The 14,375-nt window shown below is 39.5% G+C and overlaps 1 protein-coding gene across 1 annotated transcript in view; it reads right to left on the minus strand.

Annotated features, from left to right (window-relative positions):
• Positions 1-14,375, minus strand: part of ext1a (exostosin glycosyltransferase 1a) — a 96,757-nt gene that overhangs the window by 12,503 nt on the left and 69,879 nt on the right. The window contains exons 5-8 of the mRNA XM_079837338.1: positions 13,079-13,211; positions 11,187-11,305; positions 5,960-6,055; positions 5,781-5,870 (exon numbers count right to left, since the gene is read on the minus strand). Of these exons, the coding sequence (XP_079693464.1) occupies positions 5,781-5,870; positions 5,960-6,055; positions 11,187-11,305; positions 13,079-13,211 (438 nt within the window). The remainder of the gene's footprint in view (positions 1-5,780; positions 5,871-5,959; positions 6,056-11,186; positions 11,306-13,078; positions 13,212-14,375) is intronic.

The following is a 14,375-nucleotide window of genomic DNA, read 5'->3' on the forward strand; positions in this document are numbered from 1 at the left end:
CATTCAGTCAACCAGCTGATTCATTCAGGAACAAAGCATTTGACTCTCTTAATGAGTGAGTCATTGAATCATTCAGTCAACCAGCTGATTCATTCAGGAACAAAGCATTTGACTCTCTTAAGGAGTGAGTCATTGAGTCATTCAGTCAACCGATTCATTCAAACAGCAGATTAATTCAGGAACAAAGCATTTGACTCTCTTGATGAGTGAGTCATTGAATCATTCAGTCAACCAGCTGATTAATTCAGGAACAAAGCATTTGACTCTCTTAATGAGTGAGTCATTGAATCATTCAGTCATCCAGCTGATTCATTCAGGAACAAAGCATTTGACTCTCTTAAGGAGTGAGTCGTTGAATCATTCAGTCAACCAGCTGATTCATTCAGGAACAAAGCATTTGACTCTCTTAAGGAGTGAGTCGTTGAATCATTCAGTCAACCGATTAATTCAACCAGCAGATTCATTCAGGAACAAAGCATTTGACTCTCTTAATGAGTGAGTCATTGAATCATTCAGTCAACCAGTCAATTCATTCAGGAACAAAGCATTTGACTCTCTTAATGAGTGAGTCATTGAATCATTCAGTCAACCAGCTGATTCATTCAGGAACAAAGCATTTGACTCTCTTAAGGAGTGAGTCATTGAGTCATTCAGTCAACCGATTAATTCAACCAGCCGATTCATTCAGGAACAAAGCATTTGACTCTCTTAATGAGTGAGTCATTGAATCATTCAGTCAACCAGCTGATTCATTCAGGAACAAAGCATTTGACTCTCTTAAGGAGTGAGCCATTGAGTCATTCAGTCAACCGATTAATTCAACCAGCCGATTCATTCAGGAACAAAGCATTTGACTCTCTTAATGAGTGAGTCATTGAATTATTCAGTCAACCAGATGATTCATTCAGGAACAAAGCATTTGACTCTCTTAAGGAGTGAGTCGTTGAATCATTCAGTCAACCGATTAATTCAACCAGCTGATTAATTCAGGAACAAAGCATTTGACTCTCTTAATGAGTGAGTCATTGAATCATTCAGTCAACCAGCTGATTCATTCAGGAACAAAGCATTTGACTCTCTTAATGAGTGATGTACAGTAAGCATGTTTGGAAGGTCACGCGTGATGTATGCGGCAATAACGGCCCCATATATCCAGGATACACACACACACAATCTGACCATTTTTATCAATTTGGCTAGAGAAGACTTGCCGGCTGGGGTCGTGTGGATCTCGGAAACGGACTAAATATGGATTTTGGACAGTCAAAATGGTCGACGTTGGGCACCGATCACAAAATCCTGGAATGTTTTCCTCCAAAACCTTAATTTCTCATTGGCTGAGGATTTGATTTGAGTAAATAATCAGGACATTTCTATTTTTGGGTGAACTGTTCCTTTAATGCTGATAATAAAATTCAATAAGAGCCCTATTTTCTATGTAGAAAATAATATGCATGTGAGCAAGAGACCGATTTCAGCCGCAGCTTTTTTTAGGGGGCGGGGCTTCAGATTCTAGAGAGCATTTGATTGGACAGAAGATGTGATGAGTCCGCGGTGATGTCATCAAAATCCGTGATCCATTTTAGCGGAAGTGAGAGATTGTAGGTTTTGAATGCTTATATCTCTTAAATGTGAATTTTGTCTTTGTTTTGGAGCACACCAGCTTATTCATAACCTTAAGGCTAACATATTCACACTAAAAGATAAATAAACGTACATTTTGATTTCAGGGGGACTAATGTCTAAATATATATCCAAATGCAAAACCTAATACAAGTAAATCATTATGTTCCGAGCAACAAGGAAATACACAGCCATGTTTATATATTTATATATAGGGCTATAGTCATCTAGTGGTTATACTGGGGTATTAAAGATGATAAATGGTGCATAATCTCATCCTTCCCTCGGGTCATTTTGACCCGAAACTCCTTTTTTACAAATTTTTTTACAAATTGAGAGTTCATCGGAGTGGTCCAAGACCTTAGGACTTTTGCCGCACTTGATCCACGAATATACACACACACAAAAAATTCGCTGGATTCGAGGAGTTTTGTGGTTGAAATGTTAAAAAATAACAAATCCAAACGAATGTGAGGAATACTTCAATACAGAAAAACCTCAAAATGCTCAAAATTCAAACTAAAAATGCAAAAACGTTACCAAATAAAAGATTTTATAATGTGTATCTGAATGCATTCTGAATCTAACTGACTTTAGGACCCAGCTGAACAGCTCATCCGCTCCATATAGAGCTATAAGAGTTATGAAATATCATCTCATATTATTATTTTTCCACAAGAGGTCGGCAGAGACACCCGGTGTGAGATATTATGAGCTGAATTAAAAGTAAATTGTGAGTTATTTTGAATTTAAGTTGAAAGAATGTGAAGAATCTGATTAAATTATTAATTTAAATTATTAAATTATTAAAGGTAAATCAAATCAAATAAAAAATAACAAAAAAAATCTGCATTGATTTGATTTGATATCTTTATTTAAAAAGAAAACAGCAAAGTATCTTACTTTCGTGTATAAACATGCTTCTATCTCATGTGCGAAAAGGAGTAGGAAGAATTAAAACTTATGTACTCCTACCCCTTTAATTCTTGCTTTCCTTTAAATAACATACATATGCCTACACCTATGCATATATACAACCCCAAATCAGAAAAAGTTGGGGCAGTATGGAAAACGCAAAAAAAAAAGAAAGAAGTGATTTCGAAATTTACTTTGACTTGTATTTCATTGCAGACAATATGAACATAAAATATTTCATGTTTTGTCTGGTCAACTTCATGTCATTTGTAAATATGCATCCTTTCCTGTCATTCAGACCTGCAACACATTTCAAAAAAAGTTGGGACAGGAGCAATTTAGGGCTAGTAATGAGGTCAAATGGTTAAATAATGATGTGATTTGAAACAGGTGATTGTAATTATGATTTGGTACAAAAGCAGCATCCAAGAAAGGTCTAATCCTTTAGGAGCAAAGATGGGCCGAGGATCGCCAGTTTGCCAACAAGTACGTGAGAAAATTATTGAAATGTTTAAAAACAATGTTCCTCAAAGAAAGATAGGAAGAGATTTGGATATTTCACATTCAACAGTGCATAACATAATTAAAAGATTCAAGGAATCTGGAGGAATTTCAGTGCGTAAAGGACAAGGGCGCAAGCCTAAGCTGAACAACCGTGATCTCCGATCCCTCAGGCGGCACTGCATCAAGAATCGTCATCATCTAGAAGCGATATCACCACATGGGCTCAGGACTACTTTGGCAAACCTTTGTCAAGCACCACAATACGTAGTTACATCCACAAATGCCAGTTAAACTGTACTGTGCCAAAAGGAAGCCCTATGTTAACAGTGTCCAGAAGCGCCGTCGACTTCTCTGGGCTCGGAGGCATCTGGGATGGACCATCACACAGTGGAAACGTGTACTGGGGTCAGATGAAGCAGTATTTCAGGTGTTTTTTGGGAGGAATGGACGCCGTGTGCTCCGGACCAAAGAAGAAAAGGATCATCCAGACTGTTACCAGCAACATGTCCAAAAGCCAGGGTCTGTCATGGTATGGGGTTGTGTCAGTGCCCTTGGCAAAGGTAACTTGCACTTCTGTGAAGGCTCCATTAATGCTGAAACGTACATAGAGATTTTGGAGCATAATATGCTGCCTATTTATGCATATTTATAAATGCATATTTCAACAAGACAATGCAAAACCACATTCTGCACACATTACAAAGTCCTGTCTGCGGAGGAAGAGGGTTCGGGTACTTGTTTGCAGGAAGAATGGGACAAAATTACACCTGAAACACTTCATCACTTGGTGTCTTCAGTCCCTAAACGTCTTTTAAGTGTTGTGAAAAGGAATGGCAACATTACAAAGTGGTAAATGCTTTACTGTCCCAACTTTTTTTGAAATGTGTTGCAGGTCTGAATGACAGGAAAGGATGCATATTTACAAATGACATGAAGTTGACCAGACAAAACATGAAATATTTTGTGTTCATATTGTCTGCAATGAAATACAAGTCAAAGTAAATTTAGAAATCACTTCTTTTTTTTTATTTGCGTTTTCCATACTGTCCCAACTTTTTCCGATTTGGGGTTGTACATACACACATCTACATATATATAACATTATCAAAGTGAAATGAAATAAGCATTCTGGACAAAAATATTAAAGTATAATTGTATGGCTTTGGGTCATTTTGACCCGTGAGGAAAGTATTTGTTACGAAGTATGAGGGAGGTATGGAGGTAAATATTCACTACCGTATTTATTTATTAAATCCCCTTATATATATAGCCTGTATTTATTCCTGATTGGTTGTAGCCAAAGTCTCTTAAAGGTGGCCATCTTTGAAACTCTAAATTTAAGTTTCTAAATGCTCAAATCGTCAAAAACTGCATTTTTCTGTTTCTATAGCAACCGGTGTGAGATATTATGAGCTGAATTAAAAGTAAATTGTGGGTTATTTTGAATTTAAGTTGAAAGAATGTGAAGAATCTGCTTAAATTATTATTTATTTATTAATAAAATCTAGTAATTTAAAGGTAAATAAAAAAAAATAACCAAAAAAATCTCTGCATTATGAAATAAGCATTCTGGACAAAAATATTAAAGTATAATTGTATGGCTTTGGGTCATTTTGACCCGTGAGGGAAGGATTTGTAGTCTGCGGGAGGGATGAAGGTTAAGAGGTAAATATTCACTACCGTATTTATAAAATCCCCTTATATAGCTCGTGTTTATTTCGGTCTTCCCTGATTCCTGATTGGTTGTAGCCAAAGTCTCTTAAAGGTGGCCATCTTTGAAACTCTAAATTTAAAGGGTTAGTTCACCCAAAAATGTAAATTGTGTCATTAATGACTGAGCCTCATGTGGTTGGACACCCGTCAGACCTCCGTTCATCTTCAGACACAAATGAAGATATTTTAGTGTAAAGCTGATGCTCTGAAAGGCCTCCATTGGCTCAACTTTACACTCTCAAGACCCTTAAAAGACACTAAAGACGTCGATACAAAGTCCATCTCACTACAGCGGCTCTACAATAACTTTATGAAGACGAGAATAGTTTTTGTGCGCAAAAAAACCCTAAATAACGACTTATATAGAGATGACGATTTCAACACACGGCATCATGAAGCTTCGAAGCGTTATGAATCAGTGAGTCGATTCATGATTCGGATCGCGTGTCAAACTGCTGAAATTTGGCGATTCAAACCGCTGAATCGACTCACTGATTCATAACGCTCAGAACTGCTGAATCGACTCACTGATTCATAACGCTCTGAAGCTTCATGAGGCCGTGTTTTGAAATCGTCATCACTATATAAGTCGTTATTTAGTTTTTTTTTGCGCACAAAAACTATTGTCGCCGATTCATAAAGTTATTGTAGAGCCGCTGTAGTTAGATGGACTTTGTAACTTTAGTCTTTAGTGTCTTTTAAGGGTCTTGAGAGTGTAAAGTTGAGCCAATGGAGGCCTTTCAGAGCATCAGATTTACACTAAAATATCTTCATTTGTGTCTGAAGATGAACGGAGGTCTGACGGGTGTCCAACCACATGAGGCTCAGTCATTAATGACACAATTTACAGTTTTGGGTGAACTAACCCTTTAAGTTTCTAAATCTTCTATAGCAACCGGAGCAGCAGTGATGCTATCTGTGATTGGCTCGTTTATTTAGAAGGCGGGACTCGCTCTCATTTACAGTGATATGAGTGTGTGTGTGTGTGTGTGTGTGTGTGTGTGTGTGTTGTAGCCCTGACTGACCTCAGTGGTGGACAGCACAGTGTCCTCATCCAGACTTAAGACTGCATCTGTTCTCATGGTGTCATAGGGCAGGAATCGGCTGCTCATCACCTACACATGCAATCAAACACGTGAAAACACTCATCGCTTTAGCAGGATAAACACCACACACTTCCTGTGACATGCGGAGAGAGATTCACCTTGCTCTCGCCCTCAATGACCACGACTGGAACGGAGGTGGAGGGCCAGCGGTGCTTCGCCGGAAGAGGCTTGTCACAGTTCCACAGGACGATGATCTGAGGCGAGGTCAGAGGTCAGAGGTCATTTCTACCATTACGGACATTTTATATAATTTACACTTGAGTTTGGGGTGGGAAAGATTCTGCTCACCTGCGTTTATCTGATCATAAATACACACACTCCTGAATAGTAGTGAATGTCTTAATATACTGGATTAAATCATAAAGAAATGTTCCTTTATCACAAAATCTCTACTTTGAGGATATTATGTTTCTGGGAACAACATTCCATCCTGTTAGTCTTTTGAACAAAAGGGAAATGACATCATTTTGGAGGGAAAACAACATATGTTAGCAACGGATCTGACGGAAAATGAACTCTTATAAGCTCTTAGGGTGCGTTCACACCAGACATCCGAGAATAGACATTCTGTGGCGTAATTGGGGCGAATCGCGCGAGTTGAAAAATCTGAACTTTGGCGGATATTCGCACCGAGTGTTAACCAATCAGGAGCTTGCTCTAGTAGGGACGTGATTACGAGCGGAGGCAGAAATCCCAACAAAAATGGAGGACAAAATCATTGTATGCATGTATCCGATACACAGGGATGGGCAGTATTTCAGATACACAAATTTAAAATGCGTATTTGAAATACAAAGTACTATTTTGTATTTTAAAGCCTTTGGAAAAAAAATCTAATGTAATTTGTATTTAAATACATTTAGGATGAGTATTTTTGTATTTTCAAAATACTTTGAGCCAGTCAGCCTCTTTATCAGGAGCTGTTTTCCAGTGGTGTAAAGTAACGAATTACAAATACTCTCGTTTCTGTAATCGAGTAGTTTTTCTCAGGAATTGTACTTTATTATGTAGTTTAAAAACAGTGTACTTTTACTTTTACTTGAGTACATTTTAAGTGCTGTATCTGTACGTTTACTGCTGCTATTTTCCCTAAACCTGCAGTCGCTACATTATGTTTATTTTTGTCCTGTCAATGTGATTGGCCAAGGCAAACCAGCAACAACCCCCTTTATGAAAGATGGTTGCTACTGGTTACTGTATGATGACTTTATGAAAGATGGTTGGTGCTGGTTACTGTATGATGACTGAAATCGTGAAATTGCTCCTGAGCCAACACATCCTCATCTCAGCGTAGTTTATCAACTGAGCGAGGAGAGAACGCGTCCAAAGAGAAGTGTTTCTTAAAGGGGCGGTACACTTCATTACAAATCATATATAAAACTCCAAAAATATACATACCAGCATAATTAAATCAAAAGACAATCCAATGAAAATCTAAATCACAATAAGAGAATCAGAGTTTTTAATAATAAAGAAAAGATTTTGAGTGAAAATTATAATGTGGATTTTACACTAATTACAAGTGCATATTTTAATGTAATGTGTTCTCATGGCGATTTAAAATTGTAGTCCATGTATATAGCAAATAACTTTCATAAAACATCAGATTTATATTTAAATCAGGTTTATGTTTTTAATTACAAGCAAAAATAATCAGTGGTGAAAATTGTGAGTTACTGGATTCTGATTTCTGAAGTGTATTCTTTTAACAGAGAAAACATCCACTGAAATTAAAGCAGTAATGAATGCATCTTGAAAAGAAAGAACTGCTTTTTTTAACATAAAATTGTTAATGTACAACGCTTTGCAACCTTTTTTAATTAACCGCAAGCAAACCTCTACAGACTGGTTGTCATAAATGTTACCAGATTATTGGTTGCTTTCTCAAATATTACACGGCTGTATTTTTAGTGCTAGCAGTCAAAAATAAAACTTTTTTTGAAATACTGTTGATCTCATGTGTTTTTGTTCTTACTGAGAATCATCCATGAAAGAGGAAGCTACAGTTTTAATTTGTAGGGTATAAGGTGGAATAACATTCATAGCATAATACTCACTACTCACTACTCTTGAGCACTTTTATAAGGGCCACTTTTTACTCCTGCTTTGAGTAGTATTTAGGACAGGTACTTATACTCTACTAGCACTACATTTTTTGACAAGTAACAGTTCTTTAACTTGAGTATGCTTCTTCAGTCCTCTTCCCACCACTGCTGTTTTCATGCATCAACTAGTTCAGACCAGACAGATTCACACTTGCGCGTTGGCAGGCAGTTTTTTTGCGCGCGCGCTCTGAGACGGAGTGGACCGCTGACAAATAGGCCTACAATTTTGACTTAACGGCCTTTTTAACATGGCTCTACACCGAGAACCTGCTCACTGCGCGCTCCTCAGTAAAGCTCCTAAACCTGAGAGGCTTTTATGCTTGACGTGCTCTCCGTTGTATAATTCTGTCAAACCACAGAGGGCGACTCTGAGTAATTGTTCTCCAAACCATCAAAAAGCAGCGATGAGAGGAAGTAGTTTGCCGAATAATTTGTAAAACACTCGTCTCATGAGAAGTTTGTGAATAAATGGATTTCTTCACATATAAACTGATTAGGTTGTGGGTCATTTTAAGGACACATGTGAAAAAGTTTAGTACACTTCTTAAACCCTAACCAAATAATCAAGTTAAAGGAACACGCAGACTTTTTGGGACTTTAGCTTATTCACCGTATCCCCCAGAGTTAGAGAAGTCCATACACACTAGAGCTGCAACTAACTATTTTGTTTTCTGTCGACTAATCTAACGATTATTTTTTTCTGTGAACTAATCTAATGATTATTATTTCTGTCGACTAGTCTAGCGATTGTTTTTCCCTGTCGACTAATCTAACGATTATTGTTTCTGTCGACTAATCTACCGATTATTTTATTGTTTTTTCTGTCGCCTAATCTAACGATTATTTTTCCCTGTCGACTAATCTAACGATATTGTTTCTGTCGACTAATCTAACGATATTGTTTCTGTCGACTAATCTAACAAATTTTTTTTCCCTGTCGACTAATCTAACGATTATTTTTTTCTGTGAACTAATCTAATGATTATTATTTCTGTCGACTAGTCTAGCGATTGTTTTTCCCTGTCGACTAATCTAACGATTATTGTTTCTGTCGACTAATCTACCGATTATTTTATTGTTTTTTCTGTCGCCTAATCTAACGATTATTTTTCCCTGCCGCCTAATCTAACGATATTGTTTCTGTCGACTAATCTAACGATATTGTTTCTGTCGACTAATCTAACACATTTTTTTTCCCTGTCGCCTAATCTAACGATTATTTTTCCCTGTCGACTAATCTAACGCTTATTTTTCCCTGTTGACTAATCTGGCGATTATTATTTCTGCCGACTAATCTAGCGATTATTTTTCCCTGTCGCCTAATCTAACGGTTATTTTTTCCCTGCCGCCTAATCTAACGGTTATTATTTCTGTCGACTAATCTAACGATTATTGTTTCTGTCGACTAATCTAGCAATTTTTTTTTTTTTTCTGTCGCCTAATCTACCGATCATTTTTCCCCTGTCGACTAATCTAACGATATTGTTTCTGTCGACTAATCTAACGATATTGTTTCTGTCGTCTAATCTAACAAAAAATTTTTTTCCTGTCGCCTAATCTAACGATTATTTTTCCCTGTCGACTAATCTAACGCTTATTTTTTTCTGTTGGCTAATCTGACGATTATTATTTCTGCCGACTAATCTATCGATTATTTTTTTCCTGTCGACTAATCTAACGGTTGTTTTTCCCCTGCCGACTAATCTAGCGATTATTACTTTTTCAGACTAATCTAGCGATTATTAATTTTTCAGACTAATCTAGCGATTACCCCCCCCCCCCCCCACGTTGACTAATCTAACACTTGTTTTTTTCTGCCGGCTAATCAACCAATTATTAATTCTGTTGACTGATCTAACGATTGTTTTTTCCTGTCGACTAATCTAACTATGATTTTTCCCTGTCGACTAATCTAACGATTAATTTTTCTGCCGGCTAATTTAACGATTGTTTTTTCCTGCCGGCTAATCTATCGATTATTTTTTCTATTGGTCGACTAATCTAAAGATTATTTTCCCAGATTAATCTGATGATTCTTTTTTACTGATTATTGCATTTCAAAGAGGGTAGTGAATTTGTATATTATTTTAACATGAAATCAATGAATGATGACAATATTAATTGTATTTCAGGAAGGGTAGTGTACATAGTATGCCATTTTATAATTAAATATATGAACACAAGAAGCATTTACTAATGATACTATTCATCATAAAATGTATACAGAGTAGGCCTAATTAGGAAAAGTTGTTTACTATAATAGTTGAGTATGATTTACTTATTGATTTGTGTTAATAGTAAACGAAAATGCACTTATATTTATCTGCAAAAGGTTCACATACAGGAGCTTTCAGCAGTGTTAATGTAGAACTAATCGTCTATTTTAAAGATATACATGTGCATAAACAACGACTAAAGCTGCCAGAAGTTTTAGCCCAAACTTCAAAGACACATTTAAATGATTAAAACTAGAGGCATTTCTTAACTTTAATGTTACTTTAATCATGCAAACTACCTATATACAGCATGTTATATGCATATGTGTTTGGGACAGAGGGGAACCAGGTCGCGTTAGCAGCAGATATATGCAGCCCATAATAAATCAAAGCACAAGACGTACTGGGGTCGGAAAAGAACAAAATACTGTATTTGTATTTAAATACATTTTTCCACACAGTATTTTGTATTTGTATTTTAAATACATTTCCATGTATTTATGCCCATCTCTGACGATACATCTTCATATTATTATAGAAAGAGGGGTAATAAAGATCTTTTGCAACGAGACTGGAGCAGAAGCAGAAGCCCCTCCCATGACGTGAATTTGCGACGTCCAACTACACGCGAATAGTTCGATTTATTTGCGCAAGTCGCGTCTGGTGTGAATGCACAGTTATAAATGGAAATGAATTATTAACCACCGCTGAGCTATTTGTTGTTTGCAGAGCTAATATTGTTACATTTAGAGCTTAAAAATTACTGGCTATACCTGGACCAGTGTTGTTATCGTTAACTATTAAAATAATGTTTATTAACTGCAATGAAGATAAAAAAAAATTATATTAGAAACTGAAACAAACAAATATAAGTTGAAGTACTAAAATGACTTAGACTGAAATTAAAATGGAAACTAAGTATAAAAATAAAAGCTAATTTAAAATATGAATAAATGCTATAATAGTATTTCGAAATAATATAATAGTATGTAAATAACACTGACCTGAGCACAGTACTGTGATTTGGCCACAGCCACTAGCAACTTGAAAACCGGCTGAGACTGAGACACGAGAGGTGTGACTGCGTGAATGACGGCTGTGAATTTCTGCTGTGGTTTAATACCTGTGGAGAAGAAGAGCAATATATTTAATCTAGACAATCCATATAAATATAAAACACTGACTCTGTAGCGTAAAATAATTGGGGTGTGGCTACTGTAGCAGATGGAGAGTTTGGGGAGTGGCTACTGTAGCAGGTGGAGAGTTTGGGGAGTGGCTACTGTAGCAGGAGGAGAGTTTGGGGAGTGGCTACTGTAGCAGGTGGAGAGTTTGGGGTGTGGCTACTGTAGCAGGTGGAGAGTTTGGGGAGTGGCTACTGTAGCAGGTGGAGAGTTTGGGGTGTGGCTACTGTAGCAGGTGGAGAGTTTGGGGTGTGGCTACTGTAGCAGGTGGAGAGTTTGGGGAGTGGCTACTGTAGCAGATGGAGAGTTTGGGGAGTGGCTACTGTAGCAGATGGAGAGTTTGGGGAGTGGCTACTGTAGCAGGTGGAGAGTTTGGGGAGTGGCTACTGCAGCAGGTGGAGAGTTTGGGGAGTGGCTACTGTAGCAGGTGGAGAGTTTGGGGTGTGGCTACTGTAGCAGGTGGAGAGTTTGGGGAGTGGCTACTGTAGCAGGTGGAGAGTTTGGGGTGTGGCTACTGTAGCAGGTGGAGAGTTTGGGGAGTGGCTACTGTAGCAGGTGGAGAGTTTGGGGAGTGGCTACTGTAGCAGGTGGAGAGTTTGGGGTGTGGCTACTGTAGCAGGTGGAGAGTTTGGGGAGTGGCTACTGTAGCAGGTGGAGAGTTTGGGGTGTGGCTACTGTAGCAGGCGGAGAGTTTGGGGTGTGGCTACTGTAGCAGGTGGAGAGTTTGGGGAGTGGCTACTGTAGCAGGCGGAGAGTTTGGGGTGTGGCTACTGTAGCAGGCGGAGAGTTTGGGGTGTGGCTACTGTAGCAGGTGGAGAGTTTGGGGAGTGGCTACTGTAGCAGGTGGAGAGTTTGGGGTGTGGCTACTGTAGCAGGTGGAGAGTTTGGGGAGTGGCTACTGTAGCAGATGGAGAGATTGGGGAGTGGCTACTGTCGCAGGCGGAGAGTTTGGGGAGTGGCTACTGTAGCAGGCGGAGAGTTTAGGGAGTGGCTACTGTAGCAGGTGGAGAGTTTGGGGAGTGGCTACTGTAGCAGGTGGAGAGTTTGGGGTGTGGCTACTGTAGCAGGTGGAGAGTTTGGGGTGTGGCTACTGTAGCAGGTGGAGAGTTTGGGGTGTGGCTACTGTAGCAGGTGGAGAGTTTGGGGTGTGGCTACTGTAGCAGGTGGAGAGTTTGGGGAGTGGCTACTGTAGCAGGTGGAGAGTTTGGGGAGTGGCTACTGTAGCAGGTGGAGAGTTTGGGGTGTGGCTACTGCAGCAGGTGGAGAGTTTGGGGTGTGGCTACTACAGCAGGAGGAGAGTTTGGGGTGTGGCTACTGCAGCAGGTGGAGAGTTTGGGGAGTGGCTACTGTAGCAGGTGGAGAGTTTGGGGTGTGGCTACTGCAGCAGGTGGAGAGTTTGGGGTGTGGCTACTACAGCAGGAGGAGAGTTTGGGGTGTGGCTACTGTAGCAGGTGGAGAGTTTGGGGTGTGGCTACTGTAGCAGGGGGAGAGTTTGGGGTGTGGCTACTGTAGCAAGTGGAGAGTTTGGGGAGTGGCTACTGCAGCAGGTGGAGAGTTTGGGGTGTGGCTACTGCAGCAGGTGGAGAGTTTGGGGAGTGGCTACTGTAACAGGTGGAGAGTTTGGGGAGTGGCTACTGTAGCAGGTGAAGAGTTTGGGGCGTGGCTACTGTAGAAGGCGGAGCCAGAGGGTGTTCAGTCGCTGTCGCGTCACTTACCGAGTTCGGCGTAGAAGAAGGGGAAGTCGCCTAGATAGGAGGAGTATTGTGGAAGGGTGAAGAGTCCTCCCGGCAGCCGGTTCCACATCAGCGTGCTGCGGCCGTTGTGCTGCAAAACACGGTCCTGGATGATCTGGAAGAGGACGCCCAGAAAGAGTTTTTAAGAGCCCTTTAATAATGTCTCTGAGTCAATGCAGTTCATTAGAGCTATTACACAGTGTACAAACCAGACATGTGATATGATTCTAGCGACAAGCAATTTGTCTGTCCACATCCGATGCGACAAAATCAATCACAAATCACGGCCAATCAGAAGAAAGTGTGGGCGGAGCCTCTCTGCAAGTGCACTGCACTCACAACTAAATCAATCACAAATCATAGCCAATCAGAAGAGCTTGTGGGCGGAGTTTGGTTGCGGATCACTGCACTCACAACTAAATCAATCACAAATCATAGCCAATCAGAAGAGCTTGTGGGCGGAGTTTGGTTGCGGATCACTGCACTCGCACCAAATCAATAAGCACAATCAAATTTATAAATATTACATAATTTAAGTACATAGTCACTGACACAGTCTTTGACATTGAATAATACACTTGTGTGTTCACAGTTCTTGTTTCCTTAAATTTATTTTCAAGATCTGAGGATCTAAATGATCCATTGTCACACTTCAGAATCTCACCGGAAGAAGAAGGAGGTCATCCTCTTTTATGAGTACTGTGAATTCTGGCATACTACTCTTGTCACTTACTAGTTTTTCGCTTACTATATAGTAGGGAAGTATGCGATTTCGTTAGACAAACATTAACAAGGTTCAAATTTCATGAGCGTTTAAAGAGCCTAACTTTCATTAACACGAGGCCAGCTGAACCAAAGCCATGTTTATTCGGACACATATTAATGCCTGGTACCACAGATCCACCCTCCAAGACCTGACCCCGGTGTCCTCTTACACACCGACAGCAATCCAGCACATCCCAGAGCTTAAACACTTCCTCCGGGGAGAAGCGCGTGAAACCAGAGCCTGAGAGCGGCCAGATGGAGCTCCACTTTCATTCAGGAATAGCTCCTGACACGACTGATCACATGCAATTCATTCTATTGGAGGGTAAAAGAATTTGTGCAAAAACACGAGAAGTTATATTAAAGGACAACTCCGGTGAAAAATGAACCTAGGGGTAATTAAAGGGTTAGTTCACCCAAAAATGTAAATTGTGTCATTAATGACTGAGCCTCATGTGGTTGGACACCCGTCAGACCTCCGTTCATCTTCAGACACAAATGAAGATATTTTAGT

Source organism: Gobio gobio, assembly GCF_949357685.1.
Source record: "Gobio gobio genome assembly, chromosome: 15".
NCBI lineage: Eukaryota > Metazoa > Chordata > Actinopteri > Cypriniformes > Gobionidae > Gobio > Gobio gobio.